The 20,453-nt window shown below is 35.0% G+C and overlaps 9 protein-coding genes across 9 annotated transcripts; 6 read left to right on the forward strand and 3 right to left on the reverse strand.

The window, feature by feature from the left end:
- Positions 1–40: 40 nt before the first annotated feature.
- C9374_013366 (uncharacterized protein) lies at positions 41–1,729 on the reverse strand (the record flags this gene model as incomplete). The annotated part of the gene is made up of 1 exon (XM_044689234.1): positions 41–1,729. One exon carries the CDS (start codon positions 1,727–1,729, stop codon positions 41–43), a length of 1,689 nt encoding a protein of 562 aa, XP_044553775.1.
- Positions 1,730–1,778: 49 nt separating this feature from the next.
- Positions 1,779–5,258, forward strand: C9374_013367 (uncharacterized protein; the record flags this gene model as incomplete). The annotated part of the gene is made up of 1 exon (XM_044689235.1): positions 1,779–5,258. The coding sequence occupies one exon, from the start codon at positions 1,779–1,781 to the stop codon at positions 5,256–5,258; it is 3,480 nt and encodes a 1,159-aa protein (XP_044553776.1).
- A 32-nt stretch (positions 5,259–5,290) lies between these two features.
- On the reverse strand, positions 5,291–6,964 carry C9374_013368 (uncharacterized protein; the record flags this gene model as incomplete). The annotated part of the gene is made up of 1 exon (XM_044689237.1): positions 5,291–6,964. One exon carries the CDS (start codon positions 6,962–6,964, stop codon positions 5,291–5,293), a length of 1,674 nt encoding a protein of 557 aa, XP_044553777.1.
- A 303-nt stretch (positions 6,965–7,267) lies between these two features.
- Positions 7,268–10,420, forward strand: C9374_013369 (uncharacterized protein; the record flags this gene model as incomplete). Its single annotated transcript, XM_044689238.1, has 1 exon — positions 7,268–10,420. One exon carries the CDS (start codon positions 7,268–7,270, stop codon positions 10,418–10,420), a length of 3,153 nt encoding a protein of 1,050 aa, XP_044553778.1.
- A 451-nt stretch (positions 10,421–10,871) lies between these two features.
- Positions 10,872–11,873, forward strand: C9374_013370 (uncharacterized protein; the record flags this gene model as incomplete). Its single annotated transcript, XM_044689239.1, has 1 exon — positions 10,872–11,873. The coding sequence occupies one exon, from the start codon at positions 10,872–10,874 to the stop codon at positions 11,871–11,873; it is 1,002 nt and encodes a 333-aa protein (XP_044553779.1).
- A 150-nt stretch (positions 11,874–12,023) lies between these two features.
- Positions 12,024–13,124, forward strand: C9374_013371 (uncharacterized protein; the record flags this gene model as incomplete). The annotated part of the gene is made up of 1 exon (XM_044689240.1): positions 12,024–13,124. The coding sequence occupies one exon, from the start codon at positions 12,024–12,026 to the stop codon at positions 13,122–13,124; it is 1,101 nt and encodes a 366-aa protein (XP_044553780.1).
- Positions 13,125–13,377: 253 nt separating this feature from the next.
- C9374_013372 (uncharacterized protein) lies at positions 13,378–14,169 on the reverse strand (the record flags this gene model as incomplete). Its single annotated transcript, XM_044689241.1, has 1 exon — positions 13,378–14,169. One exon carries the CDS (start codon positions 14,167–14,169, stop codon positions 13,378–13,380), a length of 792 nt encoding a protein of 263 aa, XP_044553781.1.
- A 357-nt stretch (positions 14,170–14,526) lies between these two features.
- Positions 14,527–15,948, forward strand: C9374_013373 (uncharacterized protein; the record flags this gene model as incomplete). Its single annotated transcript, XM_044689242.1, has 1 exon — positions 14,527–15,948. One exon carries the CDS (start codon positions 14,527–14,529, stop codon positions 15,946–15,948), a length of 1,422 nt encoding a protein of 473 aa, XP_044553782.1.
- A 457-nt stretch (positions 15,949–16,405) lies between these two features.
- On the forward strand, positions 16,406–20,346 carry C9374_013374 (uncharacterized protein; the record flags this gene model as incomplete). Its single annotated transcript, XM_044689243.1, has 2 exons — positions 16,406–16,771; positions 17,014–20,346. The coding sequence occupies 2 exons, from the start codon at positions 16,406–16,408 to the stop codon at positions 20,344–20,346; spliced, it is 3,699 nt and encodes a 1,232-aa protein (XP_044553783.1).
- Between the last annotated feature and the right edge of the window lie 107 nt (positions 20,347–20,453).

A 20,453-nucleotide genomic window follows, 5' to 3' on the forward strand; every position in this document is an offset into this window, starting at 1 on the left:
TGACCATGCATACATTCTTATTTCGTGTGTTTGAGAATCATCACATGTTGTACTTAATAATATTAACATTGGAAGGAGTTTTCGTCATGGATGATAGAAATTGAGAAATGAATTGGTATGGATCGGCGACTTGAGAAGTTTTTCGACAAATAAAAGCAATTTCTTGCCTCCTATCACCAAATGGTTCCATCCACTTGTTGATTCTCTTCATTTCTACAAGTCTTTCAGGTAATACTTTGGAAAGTGTTTCAGGAGGATACGCAGCTAAGAACAATGTTTTCTTTACCACTTTCAATTGGGAACCACTTGTTGACCAATCATATAAATAATTGTGATCACTATCGACCCATATGAATCCTTTCGAACGAATCACAACATCCCAAAACAGTTCTGATTCTTCTCCATTGCTGTTATTGAGTTTTTGTAAGAGCTGTTGAAGATTGAATGGTTTTCTTGAACAAAATACAAATGATACGATATTGCAGTAGTGATCACGTGGAGAGGAGTGAGAAAGAGTCTTCCACCAACCAAGATGATCCACAGCGTTCTGAAAATCAAAAGTATTGCTTGAATGCATCATCAGATCATGGAGTATTGATTGATTTGAATCTAAAATTGAAATGTTGGTGTTGAGTGTTTGAATGGTTGCTTTGATGTCTTCACAAAGCGTTGTTGAATTCTCCAAAATTGCTAGATTACTTTCTTCAATAACTTGTACGATTCGATCATCACTCTTAATATCATTGTAAAAAGTACTAGCATTCAAAGAAACACCACTGTGGACAAGATTCAAAAAAGGATGATCTCTAAACTCTTCAATATTCAATGATGGAGAGGCCACGATCATGAAGTGAACCTTTTCATTGGTTTCAGATTTGTGTAACATTTCATAAATGGTCATACATTGCATGATCACATCTTGGTAAAAGGTAATATGAGGTGAAGTAATGGTTTCATGATTATGCAATGACTTTGGTAAAAGAAGGAAAGTCTTTGATTTCTGTTCGCAATGTTGTGTTGTTGTTGTTGTTGATAATTGAGACATTAAATATTCTGAAATCAATGATTGCAAGAAGTTTTGAGAAAATGTTCGAATTAAATGAATGAGAATTTTGTGTGTTGATTGAGAATGTTTTGTTTCATGTGAATGATGAGTCGTTTCGTGAGAATGATTCTTTTCATGTAAATGATGAGAATGATGATTCTTTTTATCTCTACCATTCTTTTCAATCAATTCCAACAAGCTAGAGAATTTCTTTTTCATCACTTGTTCCTCAATTTCATTTTCTAATTTTAATTTCATTGATTCTTCAATGACGTTCTTTGCCAAATCAAATACTTTCATTTGAATTAAAATAAATCCCATTCTATATCTTGCATCCATAAATAAAGAGTCTAGATCCAACACCTGTTGATTATAATCCAATGCATCTTCATATTCTTTTAATTCCAAACAAATTTGAGAAATTAAATTATAAAATGAAAATAACAGTGAACAAGAGGATGAATGTCTTGTTGTAGAGGATGATGACATCATTTTCTCGGAAGTAGTATCCATATGATTACGTAATTTTTGAATACCTTCAAGACATGATTGTTTGGCCATTTTGAGTTTTCCTTCTTGTTTCATTTCAATTGCTAACGCATATAAATCTTCAATGGAGAGAGGTTGATCATCCTCTTCTTCTTGATCGGAATGAATTGTGTTCATGCGTTCAGATGAGAACATTTTTTCGTGTGGCTTGATGATGACGTGTTTTTTAAGCATTTTTGAAAAAATGTCCCAACAACATCCGTTTCATACATCGCCAAACGTACCCAACACTGTTGTTGGACAGCAGCAGCAGCAACAATTTTACAATCCCAATCAGTACGGTTCTCAACCCTATCAACAACAACCTCCTCACAACACAGTTGGAGGAGGAGGTTTCTATCAACCACACCTACAACCACAATGGAACATGAACACTCAACAACAAGTAGTAGGCTCATCATCAACACCACCCATCAGCAGCAGCAGCAACACTGGTGGTTTCTTTAATCCAATTCTCGCTCAGCAGAACAAGAGCACCACTTCTCTCGCACCACCTCCGACAAGTTTTGCTTTTGATCAGCTGCAGTCGAGTCAGCAGCAACAACAACACTCATCGTTGAGTAACAATACTACTACTCCTCCTGTTTCATCTTCTTCGTCCTCTCCAAGTCTTCAACAAGGAAGTTTAACCAGTTCCATGGTGGATCCAATGAATCGATTGGGTAGTATCAGTCCCACTAATTTCAACTCGGCAATGACTTCCATCTCTTCATCACCACCACCCATGATCAGCAGTGTAGGAGATGGTCAAAAAGTTACAACACCGACTACGATGACTGCAACTACTTCAACTACAACAACTCCAGCTCGAACCAATGAGAAAATTGATCCAAGACAAATGCCTTCTCCAGTAAGATTACCCTTCCCGGAGGTGAATGTCAAACAAGAATATCAAACAGCAAGCTTTTTGGAACATTACATGTTACCAACGACTGGTGGTGGGTCCAATCCAACTCCAAACACACCAACTGCTTTTGGTGGTACAAGCACTCCACTCTTGGGTAATTTTGCACTTTCCAATCCACAACAACAACAACAAAACTCTTTTGGACTATATTCTCAGTCAAGTAATCTTCCTTCAACTTTTCCATTCAATGCAACAGCAATTCAACAACAACCCAATACGACAAATATTACACCTTACTTTAATGTGCCACCTCCACCTGCTGATAGAAGAACTAGAATTGTTTGTAAAGGTGCTTGTTCTCCAAATCGTATTCGTCCCTCTTTGTATTGTATTCCAAATACAAAGAAGTTGTTAGATTCTTCTCAATTAATGATGGGAGCTATGGTACAACCAATGGCATCTTTTGATATTCATGATCAACCTAATTTCACTCCTTGTGTTGATTTTTCAAATTTTGAAATTTTAAGATGCTCTCGATGTCGAGTCTACATTAATCCATTTGTAAAGTTTATTGAAAATGGAAAAAAGTATCATTGTAACTTTTGTGGGTTTACCAATACCACACCTGATTGGTATTATTGTCCAACTGATGTTTATGGTGTCAGAACAGATGTTTATCAAAGACCCGAACTTTCTATTGGTGATGTAGATTTTGTTGCAACCAAACAATTCTTTGACAATGGAAGAGAACCACAACCAATGACCTTTGTTTATGTCATTGATGTTGGGCATGATTCTGTTGAGGGTGGAGTATTGAAGAGCGTGGTTGATGCTCTTAAATCATCTCTATTGATTCATGGACCCAAATATAGAAATTGTAAAATTACATTCATCACCTATGCCAAGAATATTCATTTCTACAATTTTAAAAAGTCAAACTTCAATAATGGTGAAGAAGGCTTGAAACAAAATCATCCTCAAGTCATGATTATGGCAGATTTACAACAAAGTTTTGTACCTATCCATCAAGAATCAATGATTACTATTGGGGATTTAATTTATAAGAATTACAATCCTAACACAGCAACAACCGATCAAGTTTCTGATGAAACACATTTAAATCAATTCTTTGATCGTTTCTATGAATTAGCATCTCATCTCGGTGATAACTCGGCAGAGAATACATGTGGAAGTGCAATGAAATGTGCTGAAGAATTACTCTCTGAAAGCGGTGGTCGAGTTTTACTCTTTACTTCCAAAGTTCCAACATTGGGTCAAGGTAACTTTACTCTTCCTCCCAATGCCTCTACAGCTGAACAGGAACGAAGAAATCCATTCAAACTCTATGGTACCGACAGAGAAAAGGAAATATTCATTCCTGAATTAGGTTTTTGGAAGAATTTAGGTATCTCTTGTGCCAAGAAACAAATTGGTATTGATATTTTCCTCTTCTCAAAGATGTTCATAGAAACAACCAATTTAGCAAGTGCCTCACAAACCACAGGTGGTCATGTCTACTTGTATCATCATTTCAATCAAAAGAGAGATTATGAACGTGTCCTTTTAGATATGAACAGATTCTTTGAAAGAGAGAGTGGTTATGATGCTGTTTTGAAAGTTAGAACTAGTTCAGGTATTGGAATTCGAAGATATTTTGGACACTTTTTCCAACAAACAGAGGATAGCTTGGATTTGGCTGTTATTGATTCTGACACTGCATTTGGTGTTGAATTTAAACATGATGAAAGTAATTTATTGAATGCAAGTGAATCTGGAAATCACTATATTCAATCTGCATTGGTATATACATCATCCCATGATGGTAAGAGATACCTTCGTGTTCAAACATGCAAATTGAAAACAAGTACGGATTACAACACATTGTTCAGAAGATCTGATGTTGGAGCATGTTTGGCTTTATTTTCAAGACTTTTTGTTCATCAAGTGGTTCAGAATAGAGATACATTGGATACAGTTCGTGATATGATTACAGATCGTTTGATCAATATTTTAGCATGTTATCGTAAGAATTGTTCAACCAATCAAGGAGCAGGACAATTGATTCTACCCGAAACTTTGAAATATCTTCCATTATACTTTTTAGGATTGGCCAAATCACCTGCGTTCTGTCGTTATACAAGAGTAGCTCTTGATAAGAAAATTCACGCATTCCATTTGTTGATGAAATTTTCAAGTGCACAAGTCATGCTCTTTTGCTTCCCTCGACTTTATGAATTGCATCATTTGGATTTTAGTGATGAAATTAGTGCTAGCCGTGCAAGTGAAGAAGGTAGTACGGAAGAGTCAGATCATATTATACCAATCACCACTGATTTTGATGGCTCCAGATATCCATTCCCTCCAATGATTTCTCCTTGCTCATCAGCCATTTCTTCAAATGGAATTTATTTATTATATGATGGCAATGAATGTATGTTTTGGATTGGCAGAAACGCACCTCAAGATAAGATTGTTGATTTATTTGGAGTTTCAAGATTGGAAGACATTTCATTGTCAACTACCAAACCTCTTATTTCGTTACTGAATCGTAAGGATGACCCTGAAGATGATCAGTTAACCATACCAAATGCACCATTTATTCACAAAGTCAAGTTTATCTTGAAAGAATCCATTCTAAAAGGTGTCCAACATGGTGGTATATTCGTTTACAAGGAAGGAAGCGAAGGAACAGACGGATCATTCTTTATTCGAATGGTTGAAGACAAGTTTGGAAGTGGTATGTCTTCCTCTCCTATCGACAAATCATACACAGATTATCTTTGTATTTTGCACAGAGAAGTTTTAAAGCTGGTCTAATGTTTTTTTAATAAATTGGGAATTCAAAGTTACTACTGCTCTTCCTCGTCTTCCTCGTCGCCATTTCGTGCTTCGTCCTCAGCCTCTTGGGGAGTTTCTTCTGAGGTAGGCTCAAGTCCTTGCAACATTCTTTTCACGTCATTGGGTTTAGGATCTGTTTGATCCACTGGCTCTTTGGAATCTTCAACCACAGCTGGAGGGAATTGTGGAGTAAATGGAATTCCAGAGCTTTTAACTCCATACCCAATATACACATTACCAAAATGGCAGGTAGGTCCTGTCAACCTGTAAAAAGAGTAAGCTCCTGGCCACCTTAAACTGCTTAATAATACTGTTCTAAACGATTTGTGATGACATGTTTGCTTTCTGTGATTACTAATGGCCACTTTCCAAGATGGAGTTTTTAACTTGTCTTTTTCTCCCTCGTTCTCATTCTCTTCTTCTTCCTCTTCTTGCTTTTTCTTGGATTCAAGCTGAACGGTTTTACATCGTTTGAGAGGCTCATCCTCTTGAAGTGATCTTAACGAAGGAATCACTGGATCCTTGTCTCCTTCTTCTGACTCGTCGCCTTCCTGCTTCTCTTTAGTAACGTACCCTGTCTTTAAAATACCAGGATAGAGGTGAACCCAATTCTCAAATGATTTCATGTCCTCAGGATTTTTGAGCTCAAATCCTTCTTTGACCTTTACCAATGGAGGAAGTTGTTCTTTAAACTTGATTTCTTGTTTCTTCTTATTCTCTTCATCTTCTTCGTCTTCTTCTTTCGCAGGGAGCTCTCGTTCTTCAAATAACCCCATTGGTGCAAGAGTAGATGCATGAACTATTCTTGCAATTTGAGCTCGAAGATAATTTGCTTCGTTTCCTGGGAATACTGGGTATGAATTTATGGCCCTATTTAAATCACCTGTGAAAAGCTTGGTAATTTCTCTCGCAACTTGAATTTGCTCTGGAGTGACATCTGGCAGTTTTACAAAGTTGAAAGGATGCTCTGATTTCCTTGAGCTTAAGACCCAGTAAGTGAATCTATTAATTCCTGGCTTTCCAGAACTCTCGTGAATATTGTCTTCGGGTTGCTTTTCTTCAAAATGATAATTGCTCTCAAATACATAATAATTTGATTGAGTTCCAAAAACCTTTCCAAAGAATCGTACATAGTTCAAGTTTTTGGATTTTTTCAGTGTTTTAAGAGCAATCTGAACCATTGAAATTTCTTCATATGGAAGTGAAATTCCAACATTCGAAAGAGCGTAAAAGTCCTCAATTAAGTTGGACAATCCATCAGGATTACTGTACACAAAGTTTTTATCCTCTGGATTTTCTTCTGTGGCTGCTTCTTCATTGTTTTCTTCGTCCTTCTTTGCGTTGATTGCCCTCAACTCCTCTCTTCGTTTTGAGAATTCTTGCTCCATTTGCTCTTTGTGGTTTGAAAGAATGCCAATGACATCCCTTGCTTTGATACACGACTCTGAGTTGGGTTTTGCTAGTCGCCATAGTTCCTCAAATCCAGCTCGTTCCCCGTACTTGAAACTATCTTCCGAAAGGTTCTGCAACAGTGATCGTAAATTAATTTCTTTCATGTTCTTGTGATTTTGAAGATATGTTACAATATCAATCAACATATCGTATATTGATTTTCCGTGTTCATTTGTAATTTGTAGATAGGCTTTTGCTTCTTCAAACAAAGTCTGAGGTGTTGTCGTTGACATTTTTTTTACAGTTTTGTTTTGGCGCGTATTGGAATACTTCACTCATTCGACATCAATTGTTCTACTGACGAGTTTTTCAAATGTAGTAAAGCTTGCATCAATATAACGGCAACACGATCTGAAATAAATTGGAAAGGAAGAGAAACCAAGTTGGTTGTTGGTGTAATGGATTTTTGCCGGTGTCTGCTGTTAGGCCCTGGTCATGGTACTTCGCAACTGTGTTCCAACAGTGTTTTTCAAATTGGAATCTTTGCTCCTCCTTCTTCGAACTGCGCCCTTTCATATTGGAAGCAAATGGAAAAAATGACGACGCCTTCACCTTTCTCGTTGTTTCAGCAACAACAACGGCCAACAACCACACAGCACAGCCATCATCAGCCAACACAGCAACAACAACCGACAATGAGATTGTTACGGGAAGACAACTCCTCTGCCCACTCTCTTTCTTATGAACCAACAACAACAACAACAACAACACCTACCCCTTTACCATCCATCCTAACCAATACTAGTATCCAACCAACAACTAGACTTTCCCAACCACAAATCCATTTTCAAACAAACAACATGACATCATCGACTACAGGTGGTGCAACACAAATGAATCATCACCAACCTTTATTGATCATACCATCCATTTATTCATCCACGTCTTCCGCTCAGTATAACGCAGCCTCCTATCGCGATGAAAATTCCAAAAAACGTAAATCAGCTCCCGTTGATCCAATCAGTGCTCAACTTGAATCATCCGATCCTGAGGTTCATCACAAAAAGTTGAAATCATACATCTCAGCGACAACAACACCTCGACGTACTTGTTGGTCTCTTGGTATTCTTCCTACTCAAGTTCTCTTTGAAATCATGTCGTATCTAACCAAGATTGAGTTGTTACGAAATGTTGGTAAAGTCTCAAAACACTTCCATCGAACCAGCCGATGTAACTTGTTATGGAAATTTGAAGACATTACCAAGATCTTTCCAAAACTTGTTTCCATGCATGCTTTGGTCATGTTTCATTGTCAAGTCTTTGGAATGTATCATTCAGTATCACCTTTTGAGCAATTAGTGCTTCACTCTATTGATGAATGTGCTCTCCACTCGTTTCTCTCTATTTTCACTCATTTGAAAAGGATTAAAATTATGAATAGAATCAATCCAATGAATCCTTCCATACTAATGGATCAACAACAAACGTGTAAATTGAAATCTGAAGCTGTACTCAAAATTAGCCAAACATTTAGAGCTCTCATTGATGTTGATATTAGTGCTATGGATTTGGTAGAAATTGAACCAATACTTGAGTCTCTGTCTAATCGTCTCGAACATTTAAATTTAGATCATGTGAAAGCAGTAACCTTTGACCATATTCACTTTTTATTGAGCAATTGTAAAAATCTGAAAACACTCAAATGTCATAACACTCCTCGATTCTCTGTTTCAAGTGATCAATTGAGACAACTCTCTCTGGACAATTCGGCAAGGAATTTGACGACCTTGGTGATTCGATTTCTCAACGTTGATTCTATGGATCATATTTCTCTATTTACCAAATCATTTCCCAAGTTAAAATTTTTATGGATTTCAAACTGGAATGATATGAATTCAATCATGCTTTCTCAAGTCATGAATGATTTACAAAATCTTGAAACTCTCAGAATTGAATGTTCTGAGAATACCATTCTATCTCAACCCATTGCTCTCAATAATCCAAATCTCTCAAGTTTGTCCATTTCAAAGGTTAAAAAACTTTCTAATTTATTGATTGGTCCCAATGCGTGTAAAAAGATCTCTCTCATTCGATTCGAATCCATTTCCAATTTAGATTTACCAATTATTGAGAGTGATTCGTGTATGATTGAATCCTTTGTCGTGAGATCATCCTCTCTAAATATTTTCCAGAATGATCGAGTGATTACTGCCTTGGATCGTTGTGAAAAGTTAGATATTTTAGATTTACAAAGTACAAGCACTCAATTCACATTGACTTCAAAGATTTTGACCAATGTTCAACTGTTCATGTGTGATCAATTGACTTCAATCAAATTCAACAAGTGCTCTCAACTCTCTACAGTGAGCATTGATGCATGTGAGCAGTTAATAGAATTAGAGATGTGTGAAACTCCCAAATTGACAGAGCTTGTTCTATTTAAAATTCCATCTGAGAGTCATCCAATACTTCACACTCTCAAAATTGATTCTGGAGACTTGTCAAATCTTCAAATCTCTCGATGTGTGAATTTGAGAAATCTCAATTTGAATTGTCCAAATATGAGTTGTATCAATTTAACGGATTGTAAAATCTTGGAGAATATTCACTTGAATGGAATGAAAAAGCTCACAAAGGTTGCCATCTCACTCTCAGTATATCCAAGTGATCACATGTCTGAACTCTTCCACTTTTTTAACAATGTCGAATATTTAAGTATTTCCAATGCCAATCATTTGAATGATCATGTATTGAGTGAATACATGAATCATGCTCACAATTTACAAGCATTGGTACTCTCACATTGTCATGGACTTGTATCTCCGTGTATTACCAATCATAGCATTAAGGGTATGCAATTATTGAATATGAATCGATTAGAAAATGTGAAAGTGAATAGTGATTCACTCTCCAAATTCTTTTTGCGAAATGCTCCTAACGTGAAGAATGATTTACAATTAGAGACACCCAAATTGAGATTGATTCAAGTTCAAAATTGTCCTCTCCTTCCATCACTCACTTTATCGAGAGGTAGTTGTTGTGCCAATATTGGTTTGGTTGCTACCAATACTGCAACTACTACTGCTACTACAACTTCCAGCACGAGTCGTACGAGTACTACTACAAGTTTCAGCACGGGTAGTGGTGGTAGTGGTACTACTACTACAAGTAGTGCCACTAGTCATAACATGAACCAATATGAAGTCATTCATCAAGCACATTTTGATGCATGTCCATCTCTGAATCATTTAAAATTTAAGGCACTCTTATCAGAAATTGATTTTCACAAGTACAAACTTGTAATTGAAGACTATATGATGAAAGATTGTTCATCTCAATTCTCTGGCTTCTTTATGACGAGTCTTAATGAACCTCATACCATGATACCCATGCACATGCAGAGAAGTATGAAACCTTCCTCTGAGGCCGTACGACATCACTCCACAACTCTTCCATGCTCCATGCATGGCAAGTCCTTGCACACCTCCAATGGAGGTTGTTATTTGCAATTACCCTCTCATCCATGTTCAACAACGAGTATGGTGACCATCACTCAACCCATTATATTACAACCTCTTCCATCTTCCATTCCTCAAAGAATTCCTTCTTCCTCGTCAGCAGCAACGGCATTAACAACAACTGCCATGCTTCCCTCAATGATGCCATCAAATCCACCCAAAGAACAAATCATTCTCTCCTTTAATCCTTCATCCAATCTTCCCTCGATTGTCCTCTCAAACTTTGAATAAATACTTTGTTTTTGGAATCCATTGAGTGTGTGTGTTATAGGAGCCCATAAAAAGACAAGGATGAAAACTTCCATTTTTAGAGATAAATACGGGAATACAGGTATCCGACTCAGTGTGTCTCTATCCACAAGCCTGTGTATTATTGCATGCATTGAGTTGAGTGTTGAAAGCCTTAGTGATTATGTATTTAAAAAGTTTGTGTGCCATCTATAATTCTGTGTGAAGCAGCATAACCACTTGAGAGAATATTTCCAACAAAAAAAGCCTCATCATTCTCGCGCGCATACATTCTCTTTCGGAACCCTATCGGTGTGAGCCACCCAAACATCGTTCACCACCACCACCACCACCACATCAACAACATCAACAACACTACCACCACACAACATTGAATTATTCAAGAAATCATCACACACTGTTGTTAACACACACACTTGTCAAAATATAGGTCATGTCCAAAACAAATCGTCTCGTATCATCATCATCCACTCCCGGTGATTATGATTCATTCATCAAAGCGAAAGAACAAAAAGAACAAGTCTTAAAATCGGGATACAGTTCATCCAAGAGAGCCATGGAATACTTTTTCGTCTTGCTCTACTTTTGTGTCATTCTTCCATGGAATTTGTATCAAAGTTTTGCACCTCTTTGGTTCAACCACAATTCGATCCATTCTAATATCAATTCCATCAATTCCAATATCAATTCCATCAATTCCAATGCTAATCCCAATTCCAATCCCAATTCCAATGCTAATATCCATCATTCTAATATCCATACCACTCCGCTCAATACTCTCTTATTGGACATTTTAGGTGGAATTGTCCTTGGAATGATTACCACTGATTTTGTGAGTGGAATTCTTCATTGGATTGCAGACACATGGGGATCATTGGAAACTCCTCTCATTGGTCAAACCTTTATTCGTTCTTTTAGAGAACATCATGTTGCTCCATCAGCCATGTGTAAACATGATTTTATTGAAACGAATGGAGATAATTGTCTTGTTGCTACCGTATTGGGTATCATTCCAATTATTTTCTTTAGACATTCCATGTTCATGTCGTTTTACTTTACTGCATTTGCTTTGTTGGGTGCATTTACCAATCAAATACACAAATGGTCTCATCAATATCAAGTTCCACCCATTGTCAAGTTTTTACAATCGAGTGGAATTATTTTGAGTAGAACAAGTCATAATTTCCATCACAAATCTCCTTTTGATACTTATTATTGTATTACTACTGGATGGTTGAATTATCCATTGCATGTCATGAATTTTTGGAGAAGTAGTGAAAAGTTAGTGACTTGGTTGACTGGTTATCTTCCACGTTCCGATGATATGAAATGGACAAGTCATTTAAAGTATTTGGAAACTACTCTGAAGGATCATGATGGTGGTGAGGATGAAGCAAGTCATGATCAAGTGGATACGATCAAAAAGAAGAATTAAAAACAATTCCTTTATAGCAGAAGTATCAATGTAGTTTTGTGTGTGTGGCCTTCGTCATGTGTTTTGTACTACGACTATCTTTACAGACCTCGATGGTTTGAAAAATCTTTGGACGCGCAAAACCCAACATCAAAACGTTTTCAAAAAAAAATGAGTTTTCGTGACGTCATTCGAGAATCCAAACAACAATCTCAGCAACAACATCAGCAACAACAAAATTATCACTCTTCAAATGTACATTCCACACCAATCACAGCTTCCAATCTTCCAAAGATGAACAACAATCATGATTCAACAAGACACAAAAAACAATCCAAACAATTCTCATCGGTTAAACAACAACCTTCTAAAGACTTTACTGTAATTCAAGTCTATCAAAATTCAGATGATGATGATGATGGCATGTATCCTTTAGGTAATTCCAGTCAAAACCACTTTCAAAATTCATTTGACAATACATGTCTAGAAATTGAAAAACTGTTAAGCGAAATTAACAATGCAACTTCATCCATTCAAAAATCAACTGAAAATATTCTCGGAACACTCAAAGACACTCATGAATTTAGAGAATCTCTTTCTTTAATTATTAAAAAATCATCGCATCAAGTAGAAACACTCTCTCATCATATATTAACATTGGATCAATTTAAAAAAGAAAAACAATTACAACATTTACAAAAAGTGAAAATTGACAAGTTAAACTCACAAACGGAACAAATATTAAATAATTATAAAAAACAAACGACCTTGTGTTTGAAAAAACAAAAAGAAACATTGGCACAATTTAAAAAGAATCAATATATTTTACAACAACAACAACATCATCACTACACGAACACTCGACAATCATCATCCTCAGAAGAGTCAGATCGAACTGAACGTGATTCTCTCTTAATGAAATCTTCTCTTGAAGATGAACGATTAAATAATGAAATTGAATTCAATTCCAAGATTTTACATGAAAGAGAAAAGGATATATTAGAAGTTGAATCATCCATTAGAGAGATTAATAGTATTTTCAAAGAATTACATTATTTAACTATCAAACAAGGTGAAGATTTAGACTTGATTGGTGATCGAGTTGAAGAAACTGCTCAATATGTGAACAAAGGAAAAGAGAATTTAGTGGTTGCAGAAAAGAGATCGAAAGTGGGACGAAATTTATTGTGTATTTTATTATTGGTGATTTTGGCAATTGCTGCCACGGTGGCCATTGTATTGGTCATTCTCAAAGTGGTTGGAATTTTCTAATTGGTATGACCATACATCTCTCTCTAGACATGTGTGAGTCATTCCAGACAGTAATTCCTTCATAAAAGAGAGATTGTGTACATTTTCATCATTGAACTTTTTCAAACACTCTTCATCATTCAACAAACACTTCAAGTAAATTGAAAAAACTTTATTTGGGGTGTGAGTGTAAAATAGAATCAATGATGATTGTGTTTGAGATAGGTTTTTGTAATCTTGAACCACCATCAATCATGTTCACATTCACATTAAGTTATTGTTGACTAGTTGCTGCAGTTTGTTTTCTTGCTTGTCCTCTTCCACCGCGACCACCTCTTCCTCTACCTCTACCACCACGACCACCTCTTCCTCTATTGCCTGCTGAAGTACCTTGTGAAGGAGTACTAGATGGTTGTTGTTGTTTGGTTCCTTGTTGTTGTTGAGGAGTAGTAGTACCTTGTGATGGTTTGGTTGTAGCAGTAGTAGTACCTTGCTGTTGAGCCTTAGCACCTCCAGCAGAAGCAGCACCACCACGACGAACACGTCTCTTTCTTCTCTTTCCAGCACCACCTCCTGGAACCTTCTTTGCAGAAATGATTTGAGGAGCAGTGACTTGATCTTCAGGAATGGGTGGTTGGTAACCCAAAGCATTGGTATCCAGAGGCTTCTTGGACAATTTGATAATGATCGAGCTGACAGTACGTTTCTTGGTGACGATATCCAATCCTTCTTCTTTTGGTTCGTATTGATCTTCAATTTCTTGAGACTCAATAGAAGTGTTTTGATGCAAACCAGCAACTCTTCTCTTCAACACTTCAGCAATGGTAACAGCCTTTTGGATGGCCTTTCCCATAGCCTTCAATACAACACTATCGTATTGTTGCGGAGTTTCAGTGGAAGTACTTGCTTCATCTTTTTGAAGAAGAGATGGATCGAGTAAGCCTACAGCATATGAAATGTAGGATCTGCTACGACCTTGAGCAGTAATTCTAATTTCATTCTTTTGAATGCTTGAAACTTCTTGGTTGCGAGGCTTTTCAACCTTCTTGTAACTGGATTGGGACATTTGATAATGATGATGAGATTTGAACGAACGAACTGCTGCAGCGGGATGAACACAGTCAATCAGTCTGACGCGTTGATCAATGATAATATTTTTTTCACACCTGATGGAGCCAAAGCATGACGAGTGGGTGCGGTTTTGAAATTTACAACGGGTGGCTTGAGACGAGCGTCTTCGGAATTTACTCGAAACTACCCCACGACGTCGTGATTATTGAAGGATTGTCAATCCCCAAGAACATGAAAACTGTTGGTTAATAAACTCTCAAGAGCAATCGTGAAAGCGAGAAACAACTCTTCAAAGCTCTCGTCCTTCTCTCCACCCAATCACCATTGTCTCCTTTGGCCTCATCATTAAAAAATGGGTGGAAATTCAATCTCCAAAGTGGTTTCTTCTCTGACCACCAAAACCACAACACTTTCAAAGCATGGGAGTGCCGCATTAACATCATCCTCTCGTTCGAGTAGTGGTAGTAGTAGTAGTAATAGTACTTCAACTGCTGCTCATCGGAATATTCATCATCATGACACGACTACGATGACTACTACTTGGAACCATGACACGTTACGAAATGATCATGACTCCTTTCAACAACAACAACAAATAATACTCATGGCACAACATCAAGCTTCTAAACCCATTGGAGATTCAAATCGAAAAATTCGTATTGTGAATTTTGATTTACCTGACCAAGATGTGAAATATGTTTCTAAAGAAGATTATGATGTCATGAAAGAATGGAATGATCGTGTTACACAATATGGTCAAGAAGGATTAAAACAAGTGGAAATGGAAATGAATGAAATTAATCAAGTGAATTTAGACCATAGAAAATTATTACAACAAGAAGAATTGAAAGAACAATACAAGATATCGAGAGGAGTAGCAGCTGATAAGAATATAGATATGATGAATGATGATGACGATACTCTTCATACGAAAAATACCTCTCCATTATTAACTCCTGAACAAGAATTACTCATTCAATTGAGTGGAAATACCATTCCAGTAAGAGATTTGACTTGTCCATCTAAACTCAATCAAGACAAGACTAGTGTCCATCAAGATCTTCAAGACCATTTGAATGTCAATGAGAATCTAAATTCAAATCTAAATATGAATCTAAATATGAATCTAAATATGAATCTAAACTCAAATGTCAATGAGAATGTAAACACGAATGTAAACTCAAATCTAAACTCAAATACGAATGTAAACTCAAATGAACGTGCGCAAGACATGAATCTTGTGAGTCAAGAAAAGGATATTGATTTTGTTCAGTCTCTACATTCTCTCACTACTCAATTACAAGTTCAAGTGAATGAAATTCCTCAAACTAGTGTTGAAGATTACAAAAAGATTGTTGGAAAGGCTCGTGCTCGTCCACTCTTTGAAGAATTACACTCGGATCAACAAGAAGATCGAATTTATCTTGCTCATCATAATAATTTAAATTTAAGTGAAGAGAAGGAACAAGTCGCTCGTAGAATGGCATATTTAGGACATATCAATAATCCAAATTCAATTAGAAATCAATCATTTCCTGAAACATTTAGAGATGTTGAATTGAGAAGATTATGTGATCATGTTCGAGAATTGGAATTTAAGAATGAATCACAAGTGATTGAACAAGTCATTCAAGAGTTTGCACGACAACATTCCATGAACGTTGAAACTCTCAAAAATATTTTGAAATATGTGAATAGTGTTTATGTATTTGCTCCAATGGCAAGTCGAGAAGTTGAATCTTATGGATTTTGGAATAAGATTGATCGAATTTGAAACTATGGAAGTAGTATATATATATGTAGTCATTTGAAACTATGGGTAGTAGTAGTATATATATATATATGTGTAGTCATTTGGAGTTTTGATACTGTACCAATATATAGTGTTAATTTGAAGTAGTAGTAGTAGTATTGATACTGTACAGGAATAGTAGTACCAATATAGAGAGTATTAATAGTAGTAGAGTAGGAGTAGCAATGGTTGGCGGAGGTAGGATCTAATCATACATTTGGCCAAAATTTGCATGATATTTTCAAAGACAAGTAGACAGTTTTCAACATGTGAAATTTTCACAGAAATGTGGTGTCAGTCGGTGGTGGTGGTGGTTCACTCTCTTTCTCTTCAAATATATTGTTTTCACTCTCTCTCCAAATATTAAAACGAGTTGGCTCTCATCGTGTTGCACTTTTTCTAAAAAAATTCATTCATTCAAAAAGTGAATCACAACAACATGACTTTACCACAACAACAACAACAACCACTCAACATGGACGCTTCATATCATCATCATCATACAACACGATCACTCTCTCATTATACTCAGCTCAACAATAATCAATTCAATGATCGATTGTATCACATTTATCAAATACAATTTTCATCTTGTTCTTCTTTGAAATATGCCTTTTTATTTCCTAACATTCCAATTGACAAGTTGAAGAATGAACAACAAGAACAATTGATCAAATATGGATTCAAAAGAGAATTACAATGTTTTATCATGTTATCATTGTTTAAATTCGATATTTGTGATTTGGATGTTTTTAGAAAAGAAGGATTATCAATTGATTGTTCATTTAAATATTTATGTCCATTGGTAAGTCACTCAAATTTTACAGTATGATGATGATGATGATTTTGAAATAATACATGGTTGAATGAATTGAAATATTATATGGTTGAATGAATTGAAATAATACATGGTTGAATGAATTGAAATATCATATGAATGAATGAATTGAAATATTATATGGTTGAATGAATTATTTCAAATCATTTCAAATGAATATATATTTGTAAATTTCAAATCATTTCAAATGAATATATATTTGTTAAAAGAAATTAACCACTGCCAATGTTGAATTTATTGTAAATATTCACAATTACTATTTATCAACGATTGGAAAAGATAAAAATAATTACATGAACATTTATTCTATTTTTCATTCCATGATTGAAGATTATAAACATTTATTTATTTTACCAATATTTACTCACAAAGATGGATCAAGGATTCCATTGGATCAAATATCAAACTCTAATTCTTTAAATTATTGGGAAAATACACCCATGTTAACATTTCATGAATTTAATCAATTACTAGGTATAGAATATAATGTACATGAACAAGAAGTGATGAATTTAAAACAACATTTCATTCAAAAATTACATTCTTATTTTCCACATATTGAATCCAATCAATTATTTAAATATGTGAGAGAAAATCAAAGAAATGACAACAAGATTCAACAAATTCTCTCTCATATTGAAAAAGAATTACAATTTACAGTTGCCATGACTAGTTACAATCAAGTACCTTATGTGATTGAATCGATTGATTTTGTAACGAATATTCATGATGGTATCCTTTTGGGACAACGTGCGAGTTTGATTGATCATGAATGGATTGAAGAGGATGAGGATGAGGATGAGAATGAGGAGGATGAGGATGGTGAGAAGGGTCATCATGATCGATGGAATCAACGACATCAAGATGATGAAATTCATAATATTGATGAGTATACTCGTACTACTACTACTACTACTACTACTACTAGGGATGAAAACAATGAACAATCATCACAACCTCCACAACCACCACCATCACAACCACCACCACATGTACTCTCAACACTATCCACACCATCCACATCAATCATTTCATTTAAAGATTTTTATCAAAAACAATGGAATTATGACATTCAAGATGAATATCAACCATTCATTAAGGTAACCAATTGTGAATTTAGAAAAACCAATGAATTAATTATGAATTATTTTAATGAATCGATCACTACAATGAGTACTAATGCAACTGGAAATATGACTACTACTACAACTGAAAGTACTACAACTGAAAATACAACTATTACTACTCATAGAAAAATTCTTCTCATTCCTGAATTAACTCTATGGTGTCCATATCTTGATATGAATATCAAAACTATTATTCGATTGCTGAATCAAAGAGTGATACCACATGTCATTTCCATTTCTCGACATGTTTATGTGTCATTGAATGAATTTGAAAATTTCATAAACATTCAATTTGAAAATAGAGATTTATTGAGAATTGCATTAACTCATATGAGTAGTCATCGTTATATCAATTATAATAATAATAATAATAGTGGTACATCTAGTCATGGTAATAATAGTACGACCAGTAATAGTCATTCTACTAATCATCCTACCAATAATCATCCTAGTTCGAACAATAATCATCATTTCATTTCTGCAACTCTTACTGATAATGATAATAATAATAATAATAATAATACCACTAATAATGATAGTAATAATAATAATAATAATAATAATACTAATAATAATACTAATACCACCACTACAACTTATACCACAACCAATACCACAACTGAACGTTTAGAATTCTTGGGAGATGCCATTCTAGACATGATCATTTCTCATTTCCTTTTTGAGAATTTCAAAACAGGAAATGAATCTTTTCTATCTTATCATAGAAGTATTATGGTTAAAAATTCAACTCTCCAACAAGTTGCAGTGAATTCTCTCAAGATTATTGATTACATGTTGTATGCACCTGGACAGAAGAATATTTTAATACAAAGTGAGAGAGCACTTGCAGATACTCTTGAGGCTGTCATTGGAGCAATGTTTTTAGATCGAGGATTACAAACATGTGCTCAATTTGTTAAGAAGTTTATTATATTACCATTTATAGAAACTAAATTTAAAAAGATGAAAACATTTCAAAAATATGCACTACATTCATTTGAAATACCCTATTTATTAGAATTTAAATTAAATGATCAAGTATTGAATCATTTAAAAGAATTTGAAACTCTCTTGGGAATTGAATTTCATAACAAATTTCTATTATTAGAAGCATTAACACATTCATCATTTAAATCAGAATATATCATCAAAGATTCTCATATTAATGATTATACTTTTTACAAGTGTAATTATGAACGATTAGAATTCTTAGGAGATGCCATCTTGAAATTTGTGACTTGCATCTTTCTATATATGGGATTTCCCAATGCAAGTGAAGCTCAATTGGCACAAACCAAGCATTTAACTGTAGATAATACATTCTCATTACCAATGGCATCTGAACCATTGAAATTATTACAATATATTCGACAAAATGTAGGTCAAGTGCAATCCATACTTGTCTCTGATACTTTCAATACTATCAATACTATCAATACTTTCAATACCTCTAATACTATCAATACTTTCAATACTCTCAATTCTAATACAACAACTCGTTCATCCTATCAACATTTATTAAGGATTGAAAAAGATTTAGTGAGTGATGTCTTTGAAGCACTCATTGCAGCCATTTATTTAGATCAATTTGGATTTATAAATACTTGTTGTTGGATACAACATACTTCAATGAATACCACAGCAACTACAATGAATGCTTCAATGATGATGAATACCACAACAACAACCGATACAATGAGTATTAATAGTACTACTACTACTACTACAACCAATATGACTACTTTTACTGATCCAAACATTTCATATGATTCAAATATAACCTCTTCTTTCAAATCTTATTGTCCATTTGTAGACATTTCTAATCAATTTATATTCAAACATTTATTACAAAAGAGAATTGAATACATTAATCCTGAAACTATTCAACAACCTTATAAGAATCAATTACAACATCTTGTACAATCACTCTATTCAAACACTCTACCTCTCTATGAAACACAATCTCTTCCACTTCCACAATATGAATATTACATCACTACCATATGGATTCATCAAATGAAAATAGGAATGGGTGAGGGATTGGATCGAAAAGAATCTGAAAATGAAGCAGCGAGGAGAGCATTGGAATATTTAAAAGCAACAACAACAATGGCCAATGGTGGTGGTAGTAGTAGTAGTAGTATATATGATGAATGTAATAATAAGCACATGTCTCAACAAGACTCACATGCTACCACTACTCATTCATTGACTTGTCGTCACCTTCTTGACACGACATTGAATCCTCAACAAGTTACCACCAGCAACACCTCATCGCATGTCATGAAACTACGAAATTCATACTATGATCACTTGTTATTCAAATTAAATCACAACAACAACAAGGATTCAGAAGAATTGTTGATGGAATCACAACACTACGAAGAAGAATTATTGAAAGAATTATTAAAATGAATGATTAAAATGAATGATTAAAATGAGCGATTAAGATGAATTAGTATTGACAACTGCAAAGGTTTGATGAACTCTATTTCCAAAATTACTCGAGTATATCAACTCTT

The sequence above is a fragment of the Naegleria lovaniensis genome (assembly GCF_003324165.1).
Source record: "Naegleria lovaniensis strain ATCC 30569 chromosome Unknown tig006, whole genome shotgun sequence".
In the NCBI taxonomy this organism is placed as follows: domain Eukaryota; phylum Heterolobosea; class Eutetramitea; order Acrasida; family Naegleriidae; genus Naegleria; species Naegleria lovaniensis.